Below are 19,329 nucleotides of genomic sequence, written 5' to 3'. Positions count from 1 at the left end.
AAATAATAGTATACATATATACAATGAAGAACACCAATATTTCAGAGATGAAATCGAAACATACAGCTTTAACGCCCCAGATGTAAAAATTGGCGTACACATTGATAGATTAAAAACTATCGTAGTCGTCGGTGAATGTGATTCGCCATGGTTTATCGGTCAGTCACGCGAATGTGCTCAGGTACGCACGTTACTTTAAATTTATATTAAAAATACTTTATATGTTGATTTTTATCTAGTTCACTTTAAACTCCTATATTTTTAACTTTCAACTTAAATTTCTGAACTTTTTTTCTACGCTAAATAAAAATATATAAGCCGTTACTTTTCATTTCAGAAACTTCTTACAGTGGTGGATAACATACAATACATTTTACTTCGTGAAAACGTTGATCATTTCGACATCGTGGAAAAACTCATGGATGAGGAGTTCATCTTAACGAAAACAATATTGAATAGCGTGTTCAACTGAAAAGGAACAGCTAATATAAAAATAATATTAAAATATAAAACTTAAATTGATTAAATAAATAATATTGTATGAAGGTCCTGTATGTTTTCACGTTTTTAACAAATTTATTTATTTATTATGAGAAATTAGTGCGCTAGTATAAATCTGTCTCCACTGCGTCTGCATTTGCCGATCGATTTGAAAGCACCGTGTAGTCGGCAGAAAAGTCGAATTATAAGAAATACGGAAATAGTTCGTTATTCTATTCCAATTTTCAAGCTATGCGTTCGTATACATGTCTATATTTATTTAAAATTCGCTGATAGACAATTATTGACGCAATAGGGTTGCAATTCTCGGTATTATCGAGCAGCTTTATTGATCGGCCGACACAGTAGGGACACAGCTGAATGCTGTCTAATTACAAATTCTTCGTAAAAAAAAGTTATGATTATGTGATTTTACATAGTCTATCGTCACCGACCGATCATCTGTTTTGTGTAACAATGATCAAGTAGAAATACTTTCAACAACCTTGAAAATCATTTGGATCGTGATTTTTCTGAATAAGTCTTTTGAATACGCTGTGGATGAATACCATTTCCTGTCGTCGGTGACGTTATTATTTGATTAGATTGGGGACGTATATTTGTATTAATTTGTTTTTTTCGTTGATTAACGGGTAATTGTATAATTGTGGCTTTCGCACTTGGCTTGCCTCCTATTTGTTGCTGGGGTGCGATTTCTCCTCTTTCTAATGAATTTCTATTCCACTTAATCACACGTGCAACGTAAGTTTTTCCAATTTTTGAATTATTACCCACTGGTACCATTAGCATCTTGAACTCTTTCTTAGCAGGAAACACATTTGATACAATTGGAACTTTTCCGTGTGGAACTTTTGCCAACTCTTCCTTTGGTGAAGTCTGCGTAAGATCCACTATATCGATTGGTGTTCTAGATTGGTTTTCACTCTGTTTATCCATTTTCCCATGACTATCTTCCCAGGTAGTCGGCGGCTTAGCAAAAGAACGTACTCTCAATAATGGCTTATCTTCTTTTTCATTTTCTTGAACCGCTTTCTTTAGCATATCCTCTGGCTCCCTTATTTTATCTGATGCATCATCGACCGCGACAGATTTTTCTACTACAACATACGTAATAAAATATTTATATTCATCCTTGAATGATTAATTCTTTTTCGTCAACATTATACTTTCAGACTAACCTTTTGTTTCATCAATTGGAATATCATTATTTGTCGTAATTGGCAATAATTCTGTCAACGAAGTACTCACTTGGGTTTTCAGATTAGACGATGCTTCTTTCTTTTCTACTGTCGATTTTGAATCACGACTACTTTCACAATTATTCACTTTCTTCGAGTCATTAATTTTTTCTGACTGTGGACAGTTATTATTGTCCTCTACCGTATCGCTCGTTTTCTGTTTTGTTTCTTTCGTCTTGATATCATTCGTATCGATTTCCTCTCTACGAAAGTTTGTTTCACTTTCTATTTTAATTTCGTCTACACTATTTTCTTCCTTGTCCGTGCTAATATGATCCCATTGCTCGATATTTAAATCTGCATCAATATCGCTGGCACCTTCATCTTCTATACTATCTTCGTCGTATTCATCATCATCGCTCTCCCCATCATTTTCTTTTTCAGGCGAGACTTTAGAATCAACTATCTCATCCTTCAGTTTTTCTTGTTTCTCCACGTATTCCTGAAGTACATCTGCTATTTTCTTATTACCTTCCAATTTGCTTTGTCTCAACTGTTCAGCTAATGCATAATCTTTCATTGCAGGATCATCCTCTTGATTTTCGAGGAACATTGAAAATGTATCCCAATAATCATTTCTCCTACACAATTGCAAATGATCCCCTATTTGGGTGAATGCTTTTCTTGCTATAAAAAAAACGTATACAAGAAATAAAATGTCAGTCAAATACGACAAACGGTTTTGATAACTTATTAATTTTTTACTAGCTTACCAAGTTGTTGTTGTTTTCTATTATCCAAACCTAAATTATTAGTTTCATTACATTTTTTAACAAGTTGCAAAATGTCATGGTAATCTGGAAAGATTAGTGTTTCTGTAAAAGCACTTATGTTCTTTGCTTTCTTTCTCTTCAATATTTTAGAATTAATGAAACTTGTGATAGCATGATCCACAACAACAATTCCTGTTGGACTAAAATGCTTTGGTCTCAAGAAATGTCGGCCCGCATCAGCATTTTCTCCAGTGTATTCACAATATTTATTGTAAAGCTCTACCATTCGTGCCTTATATCTTGCTTGTTTCATATAAGTACTATTATTCTCATCATTAAAATCTACTTCTTCATTTTCGTATCTTTTTATGTAGTTTTTACATTTTTCCATCGCCTTTTCTATTTTCCTTATTATTTTACGTTTCTTAATATCTTGGTCTGCATCGTCTTTTTCATCTGAATCATTCGTGCATATACTATCACTTGTGTGTGACGTGCTTGGAACTGGTGTATCCAATATATTAGTTCTATTTATATTGTTTACATCTGAACAACCATTACTATTCGAGACTGAAGTAGATTTTCTGTTGGAGTTATTTTTCATTTCATTCATTACTTCAAATAGATATACATAAAGTTTGTTTTTGCTATTGATTATTTCATTTCTTTTTTCATTTAAAAAGTTACAAAAAGCTTCAGAAACGGCATATTCAGGTTGTAATTGTTCATGGCGTCTTTTTAATTTGTTGACGATAGATCTCATATCATCAGAATGATCTTTTTGTAAACACAGACTAATAAACATAGGAAATACATCTTGCCCCAGAAGAGAGATACTTTTCTTCTCCTTCACGATCAACGTTGGTTTTATACATTTTTTTTTCTCTTCAGTTTTCTTTTCAGTCTCCTTGCTCTCTTCTACGTTCAATTTACAAATTTTAGCACTTCTTCCATTCTCACACATATCTGCACTATTCTCACCATTAAGATCGTTGCTGTTGTTCATTTCAGAGAATTTTCTTTTTTGTCCCTGCACTCCTTTACAATCATTTTTATTTTGAGTCACTTCTCTTTCACGAGTATGGACATCATTGTTCTTTAATTTTTCTATGACTGATATTTGTTTCTTGTCTCTAGTCTGAAATAAAGATACATAGCTTTGTAAGATTTTAATCTCTTTTACTATAAGTTATAACTTAACAATGATAGAATTATGTACTTTTAATATAGAAGTATGCACAAACCTGTTCTATATTTTCATCGTCATCTGATGAAATACAAATAACTTCATTTGAACCACTCTCCATCTCTATTTTGCCCCGAGTTGGTAGAAAAGATTAGATTACATTACAGAATGTAAAACTATGGAATTCACTATTCAGTTTATGGACAGGTAACGAGAGGTTAACAATGCTCCTATATCTGTATCAAAAACATTTCTGCTAATCAACAGATCATATCCTCATTTAGAAATACATACATTACTATTAAGTGAATCACTTCATTTAACTCCACAACATTGTCGATGTGTTTATTCGTAAGAAGACAGTATTCGTTCCGTTTTTAGAATCACAAATTCTAAAAAATGACGCCAATGCGAATACAAGATTTAGAGTAATTCGCAATTCACTCAAATAACCTACCAAGAACTAAAACCGCTGATGACATGTAACAATAACAATGGTAGCAACCGCAACATTTGGTTATTTTATGTGACATGCATACTGCATAGATGTGAGATATACCATGAGATATACTAACCCTTTTATACTTTTCGTTCCGAGAAATATATCACTATCACATAGGCGGTGAAATCATCGTATAGTTCTGTGGGAAATAATAAGATGTATATTTTACGCTGGTCTGATTCTGCAATGGTGATTGGTTGTTGATATATGTCTAAAATTTTCAAAGTAAACGAATTTGTAATTGTAAAAATAAAATTATATAGTTTATGTTGACATTTGCATCCAGATTTTCCTGTGTCAATGTCTTTATAAATTAATGCTTATTAATATATTTAAATTATACTGTATAATATGGAGGAAATTATACTGGATATATATACTGGAAGTTTGAACCTGGAAGTTCAAAGGAACACCGCTGAACACCGCACCATCTTCGCGCCACCTAGGAATCATCGCGTAGCGTAATGATTCTATCGTTGTGTTGCCGTTTACAGTGTTGGGTAATTGTAAATATGTCATTAAACACAGGTTATACGTCGTACGTCGGCTCGAAAATAATTTCGTAACTGCTAAGCAATCTCATCCTATTGTGTACATAAATGATGTCAATAATATAAATCCGTAAGCGTTTCTAATAATTTCCTTCTACCATGATGGGAATATTGTATGAGAAAAGGCCATTGAAACGGCCTAAGTTAGGGCCGCCTGACGTTTACCCTCAAGAACCGAAACAGAAAGAAGATGAACTTACTTCGACGAACGTCAAACTTGGCTTTGCGACGATGCCTCAAATGTCCGAAGAGTTCGGCACGGCGAGACACTGTAACGTCACTGCCGCGAAAGTGGGAGCGTATTTTAATGCTATTCTAGCAAAGAAGGAGGAGCTCTCTACGATGCCGGACACGGCAAGGAAGCGGCAGCAGATCAACCCGAAGGATAATTTCTGGCCAGTGACTGCTAGAACAAAAAACGGTATCGAAGCATGGTTCAAGGATCTCTCTGGATGCAAACCGTTAATAGCTCTTGCGAAAAAGGCACCTAACTTCAATAAGAAGGAAGAGATATTCATGATGCTTTGCGAGTACCAAGTGCCAATGTTGAGAGCTGCTTGGTTTATCAAGCTTAGCTCTGCATATACAGTAGCAGTTTCTGAAGCCAAGATAAAGAAAAGACAATTACCAGATCCAACTACAGGTCGGTCAATAAGTTCCATGTATTCTTACTTAAATGATTCAATTTAGATTATTTTTAAGCTATTATTGTAAATGATTTTCTTCTTATGAATATAGGGTATCTCACCTAACTCGAGCATCTAAAATATCTTGTTTGTTATATCATTCCATTTAAAAAAAACTTCGATGACTTTGAAATCTTAAAATCATCTAATGAAATCTGAAATCTTAAAATAATTTATCATAATATTTGTCCCTCTGAACCAACTAATATGTCCCCCAGCCTTTTTTTTTATGATGACAAAAAAGGGAGATATTTTAGATGCTCGAGTTAGGTGAGACAACTTGTATACATATATAATATGATTTCCTTCTTGTAAACATGCATGTTATTGTTAGGTAACTGATTATTTTCTACTCAATTTTTCATAAGACATGCAATATTATTGCGTTGAATTTAACATGATCATCGAAATTAGAAATAATTGTTTCCAATGGCTCCTTATAATGTCCTTCGTTTCTTTATTTAGAGTGGACAGGGACACTTATCAAGTTCTTAAAGGATCAACTTTCGAAACTTCAAGAATACTATCACATAAACAATAGTATAACAAATGCAGCTACCACTAATGGCATTACAAATAATTCTTGTAATGGAAACAACGTTGGAAGTAACAACAGTAACAGTAATACTAATAGTAATGTTAGTAATAATACTAGTAGTAATAATGGAGTTGCCAATAATCAGCCAGCCACACCAAATTCAAGTTGTCAAGTAACACCTGGAAATGCTATGAATGAAGAGCATAAATTAGCATTGAAACAATGGCATTATTGCATACAACTGGCAAAATATATGTTTGAAGAAGGATTGTTAGATAGGCAAGAATTGCTACAATGGATTTTAGAATTATTAGATAAAATAAAATCGTCTCCTTCGGAGGATGGCATTTTGAAGCTTTTATTACCACTGGCGTTACAGTATCTAGAAGAATTTGTGCAATCTGAATTGTTAGCCAGACGTTTAGCATATTTGTGTTGTCGCAAATTAGCGCATATGTGTAACAACATGGAAACCAACAGCAATCCCCAAAGTCCGTCCATAAACAAAAGCGATGTCAATGGTGGGAAAGACACTGCCAGTACTAGTCAAACGCAAAATCCATTAACCATTGCTTTTAACGATTATCTGTCGTGTCCACATCACAGAGACGTAATTTACAATCTATCAACAATAATCCAGGTAAAACAATTATTTTGTATTTAGGTGTAGTTTAATAATAATTTGCAATTCTATACTCTGGTAGGTCATAACATTGGAATGTCCTACCGCATTAGTTTGGAATAGCGTTGGCGAAGGAAAAGCATCATCAATGTTGAACGGTTCTCCTTTGGATTATTTACCATGTCTTCCTACAGCTTTGCCATGTCCAGCAGTGACTGCTACTAATCCTACGCTGAAACAACTGAAAATCGCTCAAGAAAATATTCGCGCGAGATCTCAAGCCGCAGAAGGGAAATGGTCATGCGATAAATGGCAGCAAAGCAGTGCCGGGATAACGACCACTAAAGTACTGGCTGCCCTGGATGCTCTCGATCGGCATAGTTTCGATAGAATGGATTCTACCAATTCCTTGGACACTTTATACGCCAAGATATTTACATCTCCACCGAAAGATAATACTAATGAACGAGACACGAAAACGGAATATAATCCGCAACAAGACTCTGCCGTGGTTGAAATTTTATGCGAATGGGCAGTTAGTGCTGAAAGATGGGGTGAACATAGAGCAATGGCAGTCGCGAAGTTACTTGAAAAACGGCAGAGTGAAGTTACCGGGGAAACGAATGATAATGATGATAAAGATAGTGTATGCAGCAATGGAAATCCACCTGTGCTGCCGATCTTTCAACCATTACTCATGAAGTTTTTGGATGTGGACGCCCCGGTACTAGATAATACAACAGCTCAGTTAAAGATTCAGTTTACGAATTTGGTTCACTTATTTTCAGAATTAATTAGACACGATGTATTTTCGCATGATGCGTATATGTGCACGCTTATTTCACGAGGAGATCTTATACAAGGTAGAGTAAATACCACGACTAACGGTTACTATTAAACAAATTTATTCTAATCATAAAATGTTTAATTAAAAATAATAATATTACCTCAAATGTAAGTTCTTGTAAAAAGTATTCATTTAAGATCACCAGATTCCTTTAACGATAAACATTTCCGTGATTTTAAATAAACAACACGCACTTCTCTACCTTGTTTAGGCCCTGTGGCTAGTAAACCTGGAACTCCTAGTAATCGAGAACCAATGGATGAAGACAGCTTGTTTCCAGGAATAGATTTAAAACCAGCCAAGTTAGAAGTGCCAGATCACGGACGTACGATGGATTATGATGACAGTAAAATTGATGACGATTTAGACAAGTTGTTGCAACATATTAAAGAAGACCAGCAAAATAGCATGGATGCTCCTGATAGTCCTAAAGAAGATGCACTTGGTGGGCATGGTACTCAAGAAGGATTGGATTCGAAAATGTCATCGAGTCACAGTAGACATTTGTTGTATACAACGCATTTCCCACTACCACAGGTACTCATCAAACTATCAAAAATAGTATTCTTTTTATTTATGTTTTCTCGATATTATTCAAATCTTTCACAAACATTATTCTGTAATTGCGCGCATCGCAAAATAATACTGAAGGGCATGTAATTAATAATAGTTACGTTTTCAGGATGAAACGTGCAGCCAACATGACTGCAATCAACGACATGTGTTATTGTATGGAGTGGGTCGTGTCAGAGACGAAGCAAGGCATATTGTGAAAAAGATGACGAAAGAAGTGTGTAAACTGTTCGGAAAGAAATTCAGTATTGACGTCGCTGAGGGTGGAAAGGTGAAGAAACATTCCCGCAGTGAATTTAACTTTGAGGCTGTTACATTGAAGTTCCAGAATCTCAGTTACTTCGATCAACACGTAGTGACGTGGCAGTGTGCGACTCAAGTGATAGAAATGTTGAACACATTTGCGCTGTCCGGCTCCTCTTATTTACCCGTGCAAGAGCACGTAGCGTTTCTGTTCGATTTAATGGAACTGGCATTAAACATATACGGTTTGATTGATGTTTGCATTCAGATACTGAAAGAGTTACCAGAAGTTGAGACGCAGTTAGGAATTAGAAACAGTCAACTTGTTAGAAGTTATACCACGAATTTAAGCCTATATGTTGTGGGAGTATTAAGAAGATATCATTGCTGTCTATTGTGTAAGTATCATCGCGCAGACATGAGATATAAAGTGTAATCGCGATTGTGCACATGATGATTTTATTAAATTTAATTATTTCAGTATCTCCGGAACAAACTACGGCAGTGTTCGATTTACTTTGCAAAGTTGTGAAGCACGTGTCTAATCCTAGCGACTGCAGTTCCGCTGAACGATGTGTGTTAGCTCATCTTTACGACTTATATTCGTCATGCTCTTTATTGAAAACGAAACCACATGGAGTGGAAGCATTTAGTAACGCTTACCCGAAAATCCGGACAGCTCTCTACAGCACATTGCAGCCGACGACATCGAGCCATGTATATAACTCGCAGTTCATGGTGGACGTTTTTACCAGTCCAAGGCGCGGAGGGAAGATCGAGCCACAGTGGGCCAGACAATTGAATGAAACACCGGCAAATCGTTACAGCTTCGTTTGCAACGCAATCGTTGCAGTTTGTAGCGAAACGGATAACGATAAACTGAACGATATCGCGATAACGTGCGCGGAATTAACAGCTTGTTGCAACGCGCTTAACGCCGAGTGGCTAGGAGTTCTCATGGCCCTTTGCTGTTCGTCGAACAGTTCTGCTTTTTATATTGATGTGTTGAATCAAGTGGACGTACAAGATTTGAGCATACATAATTCTCTAGCTGTATTCACGTCAGTTTTAATTGGTAGGTGTTCTTTCATATGTCGTAATAATTATCGTGAAATTAATAAGTCAATTTTGAGACAAATATAAAAATATCATTCGACTAGTACTAATGAATAACGTTTCATTTTGCAGCAAGACACTGCTTTTCTTTGGAGGACTTTGTTGTGCATATAGCACTACCATCCTTGGTCAAGGCCTGCAACGAGGGTCGCGGAGATGCAGACATGGAGGCTGAAGCTGGAGCACGTTTAACTTGCCATCTGCTCCTGCGGCTTTTTAAAACGGTCGAATGTCCCCAACCGGCACTGTATTCCGTGAGCACGAGTCCCCATCCTCTACCGAATGGGAACTCCAGGGGTTACAGTATAAAATTAAGTTGCGATAGACACTTACTGGCAGCTGCTCACAATAACATCAGGGTCGGTCCGGTTTTAGCTGTACTTAAAGCTATCCTAGTCGTCGCCGATGCAACTGCTGGTAAACAACCTCCAAAGAAACCGGACGTACCCATGAATCATTCGAGCAAAGCGGGTGGGCCAGCCAGTGTTGGCGTTGTTACTGCAAGCGGACCAAGCGAACTGTCTATCAGTCATATCCTAGGTACCAGTGACATTCTCGGCGGTGGTGATGACTTGGGTCTTGACCTAGCAATGTCTTCGTCTAGCAGCAGTGCTGGAATGACCACAGAAAACGTGAAAGGTTTGTCCGATTTTGCGCAACACGTCCTGAGACAAATCTGCAGCCAAGAATGGGTACTAGAGAGATGTCTACAAAATCCTGAAGAACTTTGCCATCCTGATATGTTGCTCGACAACATGTTGACGCCTCGTCAAGCTCAGCGATTACTCCACATGATCTGTTACCCAGAAACTTCTACGGATGCGTTTATAGATCAAAAGACGCATATAACGAACATCCTAGAGAACTTAGAGCAATGGAGTTTAAGAATGTCATGGCTCGATCTGCAACTTATGTATAAACAGTTCCCTCCAGCGTCGAGTGATCTTTCACAGTGGCTGGATACCGTCGCCAAAGCTGCGATCGATGTATTTCAGTTGAACAGTGTCTCTAGTAAATCGGACAAACGATCCGGTTCGATATGGTTAGTCGCGCCCCTTGTTTCAAAACTGCCAAGCGCGGTGCAAGGTCGAGTTCTGAAAGTGGCAGGTCAAGTATTGGAATCTGGTAATTGGTCGAAAACGACGACGGGTCGCGAGAGGAATAGATCGAAGTCACCTTCTCTGTTCAATCATCAACCGTTCCTCTCGTTAGTGCTCACTTGTTTAAAAGGCCAGGACGACCAAAGAGAAGGTCTTCTGATGTCTCTGCATTCGCAATTATCGCAGTTCTTGAATATCAGCAAGGAGGAGAAGAACTTCGCTGCCGAAGATCCGAAGACGAGAGAAGTGTTGCAGGATGCTCTGCAATTAAGATTCAGCCTCGTGGGTGGTGTTTTCGATACTATACAAAGAAACACAACCGCTACCACAGACTGGGCTATCTTATTAGTTCAGCTGGTTAGCTATAGTGTTATAGATTTAAATAACAATTCCGAATTGTTTACGACTGTCATAGATATGTTAGCAACTCTAATACATTCTACTTTAGTGTCTGATTCGCAATCCGAAAAAGATGAAAATAAGAAACATTATCAGAATTTGATGAAGAAATTGAAGAAAGAACTCGGCGATAGGAACTCTTCGAGTATTCGATATATTAGACAATTATTACCTTTACCTAAATTGACGATGGAAGTTATTACGTGCGAGCCTGTTGGATGTTTAACAGACACCAAAGGCAATAAAATAGCTTTCGATAGCATCGACAAGAAACAGGTAAGTTAAAATATTTTCTACTACCTTAACAAAAAACAATAGTTTAATGTTCGTATAACTAAATATAATAATACATATTTAATCAGGGTTTGCGAGTATGCGATTCTCAGAGGGTATCTGCATGGGAGGTATTAGAAGGTCACAAGAATCCAGCCCCAATTTCCTGGGCCTGGTTCAGGGCAGTTAGGCTAGAGCGTAAACCTCTTACTTATCAAAATGCTCATAAACTTTTGCGATATCATACGCATAGTCAAAATAGAGCTCCTAGTCATTATTTGGACCCACCGCCGTTACCGCCGGAAGACTTAGAACCAGACAAAAAAGAATCCGAACCTGGCAAGGCTGACACACCGATGAGTATTGATTCTCCTGGAAGAGTAGCGGGTAACATTAACAATGCTGGAATCGGTAATGCTATAACCAATGGCAAAGGGAAAGCTATGAAGACACGGCGGCACAGGAGGAGTAAAGGAGCTGCTACTCCAACTACACCTGTTACGCAACAAATTCAGGTTTCTTTCATTTTGTTCAATTTTTTATTGGGTTAGCTACATTTGAACCATGTATATCCATATCCTCCATCCTATTGCTATTAACTAATTTTTTATATTGTACAGCAACCACCAAACCAACTTCAGCAGATGACATTTGGAAATCAGCAAGTAGCTGTAAGTCAGCAGCCGGGAATGTTCCCCAATCAGCCGACGCAGCATCAGCAAGCCTGGTACAGCAATCAACAGGCTCATCAACCTGCTCAGCAATATGGATATGGTCAGCAATTGCCACCAACTCCAGTTGGCCCAAGATACGATAGACCAGGCATGAATAATCAATCGAAACAGGCGCTTTCTCATATGTTACGACTACGGTTGCCGTCTACTCAGCTGATGACCCCGCAACAACAGCCGAATGCAGCACCAGTCGCTGGACCAGGAGCGTTTCAAGGAATGCAACGGCAACAGTTCATTAGACAAGCATTGAGAGTTCAGCACGGAGCTCCGAATATCAACCCTCAGCAAGGAATGTTTGCTTCGCAGCAGCAGCAACCACAGCCGCAGCAACCAGGAATTTACACTGGAATGCAACAAGGTAAATGGAGATTCGGAACAGAATGAAATCTGGTTGTTCGTTCTGTTTCGAATACGTTTCCTTAAAACGGGTTCCTCATCGTTTTCCAGACGTTCATTCTGCAATTTGTTATTCTAATATGGTAATCATCTTAATGATACTTTTTAATAGGAATGAATCAAAATTATGCCGGATACGGAGGCCAACAGATGATACCACAACAACAGCAACCGCAGCAGCAACAAGCACCACAACAGGCACAACAGCAGCAGTTATTACAGCAACAACAACAGCAACAAGGTTTGATGAACCAACAGCAGAGCATGATGTTCACTAATCAGCAACAGATGATGGGACCTCAGAGAGGTCAAGAATACATACCTCAACAACGTATGCAACCTGGAGCTACAAGACCACCGTATCTACAGGTACCATTTGCTCCATATAAGTTGATTAATATATCATATGCCGTAATTCCAGGAGAGATGGACCGTGTTTTTATAAACGTCCAAAAAGAAAAAAATTAAAATTCCGATTTTATTCTCAATTTCGTAAAATTGAAACTTAATACTGAGAGCGACGCTCGATCGCTTTCGGTAAAACGAAAGAATACTGACGCGTTCCCCGTACGGCGAATAGTGTAGGAAATACTGGCCTGGTCCGTCTCTCCCGTCAGTCCTCCTCACTCGGGACTACCCGGTATAAGTAAAGGGAAATCATCAATTACTTTTTTCAGGCTCCGAATGTTACGATGAATGCGATGGGTCCAATGGGTGGTGGAGTGCAGAGTCAACCAGCACCGCCGTATAGACAAGCAAGCGGAAAACCTGGCACAGTTGGGGTGACGGGTGTAGGTACTACCAATGTGAGCTTACAACAGAATCAACAATTCCAACAGGTACATTTGATCATTCTGTTTCAAATTCCTTTGAAGAAATTAATCATTAAAATCATGAAGATTTTAAGCAAGTTAATGAGATTAAACGATCGATAATCATGAATATCATACTTATTTGTCACCGCAGCAGCAGGCAATAAATCAGCAGCGAATGAGGCAACAAATGCTCGCGATGCAACAACAGCAGCAACAGCAACAAGCGCAACAACAGCAGCAGCAGCAAGGTAACACGGGTGGGCAACAACCGACACCGCAGCTGGTGACACATTTGCAACGGCATCTGAGTCAACCACCGCAACATTATCAACATCAACCACCGCCCTACTAGTAACTTAATATGTATATAATTAATTAATATGTTGTATAAGTGAAATTTACATAAACACATGTAAAAATCCAGAATTTTAAGAGTTAACGTAGGTATGAATGTGCAACGCATGCCACGGCAGAGGCAATAAAGCGAACGAATTTCGGAAAAGTACTGAAAAGCTATTCCTATAGCTTTTCTCTTGAAGTTAATGCATATTGTACGTATACTAAATGTATTTAATTCATGCTTTCTTTAAAGATGTTTTGTAAGGCCTGTACTCTCAAAATTCATACATTGAAATGAATTTGCAACTGCAGCTGAGGGTCAGTTTCTTTTTCTGAAATTAATAATAAATTAAAACAAAATTCTGTGAAGTTAATAACTAAAAATATGTTTGACGCAGGGATGAGATAATTTTTCCCTCGGCCGGAAAGTGGGGTCGACGCGACCATGGTGGGGACTGGTACTTGACGGGGGTATGCTAGGCATAGTCAGCGAAGGCGCATGAGAGGAATAGTAGTGGGAATCGAAATACGGGCGAAAAACAGGAGAAGCGAGTCGTGCGGGAAAAATTATCTCATCCCTGGTTCGACGTATATCATATGTCATCACATTCACAATGGAGAAAGAATAAATTGCATAAAAATTAGACATTCGCACGATTGAAATTTATTGAACATTAGGCCTGTATGTATATCAAATAATAAGTTTCGAGAAAAATAAACGTAAAAAATTCGGAAATCAATTATCAAGCCTTTCATAGTTAAAAACTATTTGATACTCTGCATATTTCATAAAGTGTGATTATGAATTTTATTTTAATTTATATATTTTAGTTGTTTTAAAAACATTTAGATACTAAATGTATCCATTTACCTTTGGTGTTATTTCAATGTATATAGAGATGCAAATGTCAGAAAGCTTTCTAACATGTTAATTATTTATTCATGTATGATATGACTAGTTACACTATATCCATACTTCTTTGAATATAAGTAATTTTTATTTATGTTTATTTCTCCTTCCTCATTGTAGATTTTATTATTTACTGTATAATGAGAATATGTGTATTTTTTCATTTCCAAAATCTTCCAGTTCTTAGATAATATATTGTTTAAAATATTAAAATTCAAATAAAACTATTTTAGTGCATATTTTTTATACTAAGTGGTATATAATAATATCTTGTCAATTAAACAGAAAAAGTATAAATAAAGAATTATTGCGTTTGTATTCATAATTTACTGCGAAATAAGTATGTAACATATAAAAATAATCGGTCATACTTTCTAAATTCTTCTTGCCGATTTACCTGAAATTTTTAGGAGTGAGCCCCATATCTGAAATTTTACTTTCTAGTATTTATTAATTTTCTGACTTCCGTATTAATATTTCGAAAATACAAGGAGCTAAAATTTTAGATTTAGGGTCTCTTTTCTTTTATCGCCTTCCCTAAAAATTTGAAATCCATTAGCAACATGGGGTCTTTGAAAAGAACAGCAGTGGGGATATATTTATAACAATTCCTCACGATAATCTTCTTAAAGATATAACTTTTCAAATCACCACGTGTAGATCGTGGGCGATCGCGGAAGATGTTTATAATAAAAAGAAAAGCTCTGCATAGGGATCAAGACTGGCAGTCAAAACGATTTGAAATTATGAAGCAACTGGAAGAAGAAAGGTCGTGGCTACATCCGTACTACCATAAAAGAACAGTATGTAGATAAACTATCTTTTTGCGGCATCATCAGGGGTGGTGAGTATGTGAGTCTGCGGGCCATATCCCCGATTCGATTCTCGTGCTATGTTGAATGGCCCCAGGCTTGGCGTGTGTATCTAATGTTTCATTAGTGGGAAAAACAACTGAATTCAAAGTGGGAGTTAAAAGCTACAGTGGAGGAGGAGTCAGGGCACGTCATCTCTGGTCTACGCTTACTACGCATATGGAAGCTGCATCCGCTTCCGGTAGTATTTGTCCTGAGGTGCCTAGCCTACATGGACGGAATAAAATATGGCTGAAATACAGTCCCCTGTTCCATTGATAGCACTTTTTATGAATCAGCCTATATAATTTAGTAGATATGGCTCATACAGTCATGTTATTGCACGTTACGCGTATTAAGTAAGTTTTTGATAATGCATTCGATCGCGCGGTTCGAAAATAGCATCAATACACTTAATACATTCATGGAAAAAAATATTATATCTAAATTGATTTATATTTACATAGAATACTTATACATAATATTGCCGTATATTTGATTGTTTCTTTTATATTGTTTCCGTTCTATTACTAACATTATTGATTTTACGTGAAGTGGCTGTAAAATTTTAAAATACGTAGCACATTATCAAAATAAACATGATCCTGAAGTTAAAGAGATTCTGAGTTCCGTTATTTCTTGTTACAGTTTCATTTAGCCAGTCTAAATATAAATCTGTTCGAGCATACACGCCTGGATTATTAGGTTTACCACAGCCTTTTCCCCAGGATACTATACCCACTTGCGTGCTATTGCATAATAATGGTCCACCGCTATCGCCCTAAAATTTTGTTTCTATTAAAGGAAAAGATATATCAAAGTACAGTGTAAATTACTGTGCAAATTATTATTACAAACTTGACAAGCATCTACTCCGCCTTCTAATACGCCTGCACATAAGTGCACCTTGTCATTGGCTCCTTCGACTGGGCATTTTTCTGGCGGAATTAGCGACACATGTCCATGCCGAAGATATGTGCCGACTCCTTTCTAAATAATAATATATTACCACATTACAATACTATATGTATATTATATAGTATTAGTCTCTCATAATCTAAAGTACCAAACTTAATAATAATTCATAATGATTTGTATCGTTTCTTAATAATCTTTCATATTTCATTCAAATTTTGTAAGTGTCATACGTTTGAACACGGGTATACGTATCAATTCTTCGTTAACAAATTCTGATAGACAGATATAATAGCCGGTATTTAGAATCGTTACTTATATTTATAAAAGCAACGACTGTGAATTCTAAATACCGGCCAATGTTAGCCTGATGTTAGAAAAAGATTAAAAGAAAAATTCACAAGTTGAACAATTCTAAATAAGAGATATTAAATTAGAAGTATTAAAAAAGAATTCATATCTTGTAACCGGAAGCATTTGTTCCAAAAATTCTGGAACGTTGTGCTATGTGGTATTAATTTTCCAAGAATCACCGTACATTTGCTATAACAACCCATACGATAGGTTTAATAGATTGGCCCTTTCCCCAATCGATCGATGAAACAATTTTTGCGGATGACAGTAAATAACTAGATGCGGTTAACTACGTACATCAGATCCAGCTACGTATCGTCCCCAGCCAACCACAGTACAGCGGTCAGTGTACGTTTTGTAAATGTTTGCATCATAGGCCAAAGGAAGGGTGGAGTATTGCACGTACGAAGTGATATGAAAGGGGTGCTTCAGCTGAATAGGAAAACAATTGTGATAACGAATTAATTAAATTGACGTATTTGATTCTAGTATCTCTTTCCTTCGTTTTATTATAATATGCTTCGTTTTAATATAATTTATTCATGCTCCATACATAATAAACGTGAAAATAAAAGAAAACAGGATATATGGATATATTACAAATAATAGGTGTGTTCAGTTGGATACTGCTGGACACAGGTGATCTTTTTAGTAAACTTCAGCTCTCCCATTTTTGTCACACACTTTTTTTTTGTTATTTCTTCCGTTTATTTTATTTTCCACATAGAGTTTATATATACACATAATAGTCACCCTGAACAATCCAATATCGTTATGCATGTTCGAGAATCTAAAGTTCATGTGTGGAAATGTCCCGTCTATCAATTCCATCTGTATGGTGCTCCAGGATGGAAAGTACACGTAACTAGCTCCGGCGATTATGTAGAATCGACGTGGATGTTCTGGTACCCAACCGCCTCTGAACGTCTGTCTACGTGAATGATTTTGTCAGATCAGTTTTCCATTATATCTACGTTCCATTTTCATTTTCTGTTCAATTCTGCAAACGTACGCGTAAGAAGTTTCGCGCGGAACAATGTTGATACAGAGTAATTAATCGTGTAAGATTATCACGGGCGGCCACTGATTTCTTTCCTTATTATTGTTTTTTCTTTTTTGTTTTGTAAGCGCAGAGGAAAGCTGACCTCACACGGGAAACAAAATGTGTCTTGACAGTCGATGAAAAACAGATCAAACGATTACAAAGATAGTCGTGTCGAACTAGCGCACTTACATCGTCAATTTTCGTTAGGTACTTTGTTGGGTCTCTCGTTTAGTTTTCGATTGTTGCGTCGCATTGGGTTGTTAAACGTTAATTACGCCGCCCCACTCTTTCACTGCTGTGATTGCTACATTCGTTGACGTACACCGCTATGTATGCTGATCGATATTAAGTAGTGCGATCGAGAAATAAAATGTTACAGAATTCTTTCAGCACGCTCAACATTCATCCGTTAACTGGGTGAGGGGTAATGAATTACAAAAATATTTACTAAAATAAGTGATAAAGTAATCAATTTTACGTTTTAATTAATCATAAGTCGAAAAACAAGGCTGCGTTTGTACTATAATGATAATGTAATATAACATTTTTTCTTTTATGTTACCGTAACGAATTCATAAAACATTTTGCATCTCATTATTCATAATGGCGTAGAACGTACAGGACATAATTCTAGCGGTAGCTGTTGTTGTGTAATTTTATTGGAAAACCAAAGTAGACTTGAACGATAACTCTGGTTATAGCTACAATTATTAGCTCGAAAATATAGTGACATTAATCTTCCTAGCTGATATCGATTTGATGAAAGCTTTAAACTTTGCACGTATCAAATTTCCAATTATGAGTACTTAATAAATAAAATTGAACATAAAATAAGTACGAAGGATACTTAATTTCGAGATCCAATATCAATAAAAAAGAGCCAGTTACTTTAAGTTTTTTACGAATAGGAGATTGTTAACACGTTTTGTCGAATAGTGTAGACGTAGTTGAACAAATGATTGTAACAATCTATTGTAATATGTTAGATAACAAAATTTGAAACAAATTTGTTATATAACAATGTTTTGTTACGTAGTGTAGACGCAGCGTAAGGTATATTTTTAATCAAAGGATAACCCAGTTAACAGTGTGATCGATAATTATTCCTTTCGCATTTGAAATAGCTATACTCGTCTTTTTGACGATCTTCTATTGAACGTCAATACTCAGTGAATATTTTTCTATAAATTTGTTTAAAACGTACTAATCTATGTAATCTAAACAGATGTACTAATCTAGATTGCATATTCAGCAATCTAACGATTGACGATCGCATTTTTCATTCGGAGCTGCGATCTCAGTAAAACTGATGCAACTATAGTCTGTTCAAAATCAATTAACTGATCCTTGGCCGTTTCCATTCTCCATCGTTACGAACGAAATACTTCACAATGTCATTACGTCGTTATCCTCACTATAAAATATTTGGTACGAGGAAAGGATAACAGTTTTGAAAATAAATTCAATATGAAGTGCGCGTGATAGTAAAAATAAAGTTCAACAGTTCTGAGCCTCTGTTGTATTTAGTAGTTCATCATAAAAGGCCTTGGATGGTTAGTTAATTCTGAACGAGTTATAGTACAAATTTTTAATATTGCAAAAATTTCGTATTCGACACGTTCGAAGATCTCAAAAGCAGCATACATGTCTATGAGAGCAATGAAAGCGCTACGAGCGGAAATTGCTCTGTAACCATAAAATGGTAGCATGAAAGTTAGTTGATTGTAAAGGTAGACCTAATAAATTCAATTCTTTACCATCCAAATTTTTAGTGAAAAAACTACATAAATTGTTTAATGCATATTTAATTTAAAAAAATTAACTAATCTCTACGAAATTCTTAGTACAGCGAAAATTGGAATAAATCAATTTTATACTCTCG

The 19,329-nt window shown here is 36.5% G+C and overlaps 4 protein-coding genes across 11 annotated transcripts in view; 2 read left to right on the top strand and 2 right to left on the bottom strand.

Annotated features, from left to right (window-relative positions):
* The window catches only part of KFase (kynurenine formamidase), an 8,112-nt gene extending 7,558 nt beyond the window's left edge, over positions 1–554 (top strand). Inside the window, exons 10-11 of the mRNA XM_026819791.1 lie at positions 46–181; positions 338–554. Coding sequence (XP_026675592.1) covers positions 46–181; positions 338–472 — 271 coding nt within the window. The 3' untranslated portion in view covers positions 473–554. The remainder of the gene's footprint in view (positions 1–45; positions 182–337) is intronic.
* A 2-nt stretch (positions 555–556) lies between these two features.
* Positions 557–4,325, bottom strand: Daxx (Daxx-like protein). 8 transcript variants are annotated; one of them, XM_026819788.1, is made up of 6 exons: positions 3,933–4,324; positions 3,697–3,874; positions 3,434–3,590; positions 2,453–3,370; positions 1,680–2,366; positions 557–1,598 (listed from the first exon to the last, which is right to left on the bottom strand). In XM_026819788.1, the coding sequence occupies exons 2-6, from the start codon at positions 3,757–3,759 to the stop codon at positions 994–996; spliced, it is 2,430 nt and encodes an 809-aa protein (XP_026675589.1). In that variant the 5' UTR covers positions 3,760–3,874; positions 3,933–4,324; the 3' UTR covers positions 557–993. The 8 variants fall into 8 exon arrangements, with proteins under 8 accessions (XP_026675589.1, XP_026675587.1, XP_026675588.1 ...); XM_026819786.1 differs by having other exon boundaries at positions 2,453–3,590; positions 3,933–4,030; positions 4,096–4,323; XM_026819787.1 differs by having other exon boundaries at positions 2,453–3,590; positions 3,933–4,030; positions 4,214–4,322.
* Positions 4,326–4,790: 465 nt separating this feature from the next.
* Positions 4,791–13,746, top strand: kto (mediator complex subunit kohtalo). Its single transcript, XM_018037258.2, has 12 exons — positions 4,791–5,334; positions 5,843–6,555; positions 6,620–7,400; positions 7,596–7,921; positions 8,067–8,598; positions 8,682–9,275; positions 9,389–11,091; positions 11,178–11,603; positions 11,709–12,180; positions 12,331–12,587; positions 12,896–13,057; positions 13,185–13,746. The coding sequence occupies exons 1-12, from the start codon at positions 4,791–4,793 to the stop codon at positions 13,383–13,385; spliced, it is 6,711 nt and encodes a 2,236-aa protein (XP_017892747.1). The 3' UTR covers positions 13,386–13,746.
* A 1,227-nt stretch (positions 13,747–14,973) lies between these two features.
* The window catches only part of LOC108632563 (kallikrein-13), a 6,119-nt gene continuing 1,763 nt past the window's right edge, over positions 14,974–19,329 (bottom strand). Inside the window, exons 2-4 of the mRNA XM_026819763.1 lie at positions 16,700–16,839; positions 15,992–16,123; positions 14,974–15,914 (exon numbers count right to left, since the gene is read on the bottom strand). Of these exons, the coding sequence (XP_026675564.1) occupies positions 15,702–15,914; positions 15,992–16,123; positions 16,700–16,839 (485 nt within the window). The 3' untranslated portion in view covers positions 14,974–15,701. The remainder of the gene's footprint in view (positions 15,915–15,991; positions 16,124–16,699; positions 16,840–19,329) is intronic.

The sequence above is a fragment of the Ceratina calcarata genome, unplaced genomic scaffold, assembly GCF_001652005.2.
Source record: "Ceratina calcarata isolate Rehan_Ccalc_2016 unplaced genomic scaffold, ASM165200v1 scaffold162, whole genome shotgun sequence".
NCBI classification, from domain to species: domain Eukaryota; kingdom Metazoa; phylum Arthropoda; class Insecta; order Hymenoptera; family Apidae; genus Ceratina; species Ceratina calcarata.
Note: the sequence above shows the minus strand (reverse complement) of the source record. Positions and strands in the feature narration are given on the sequence as shown.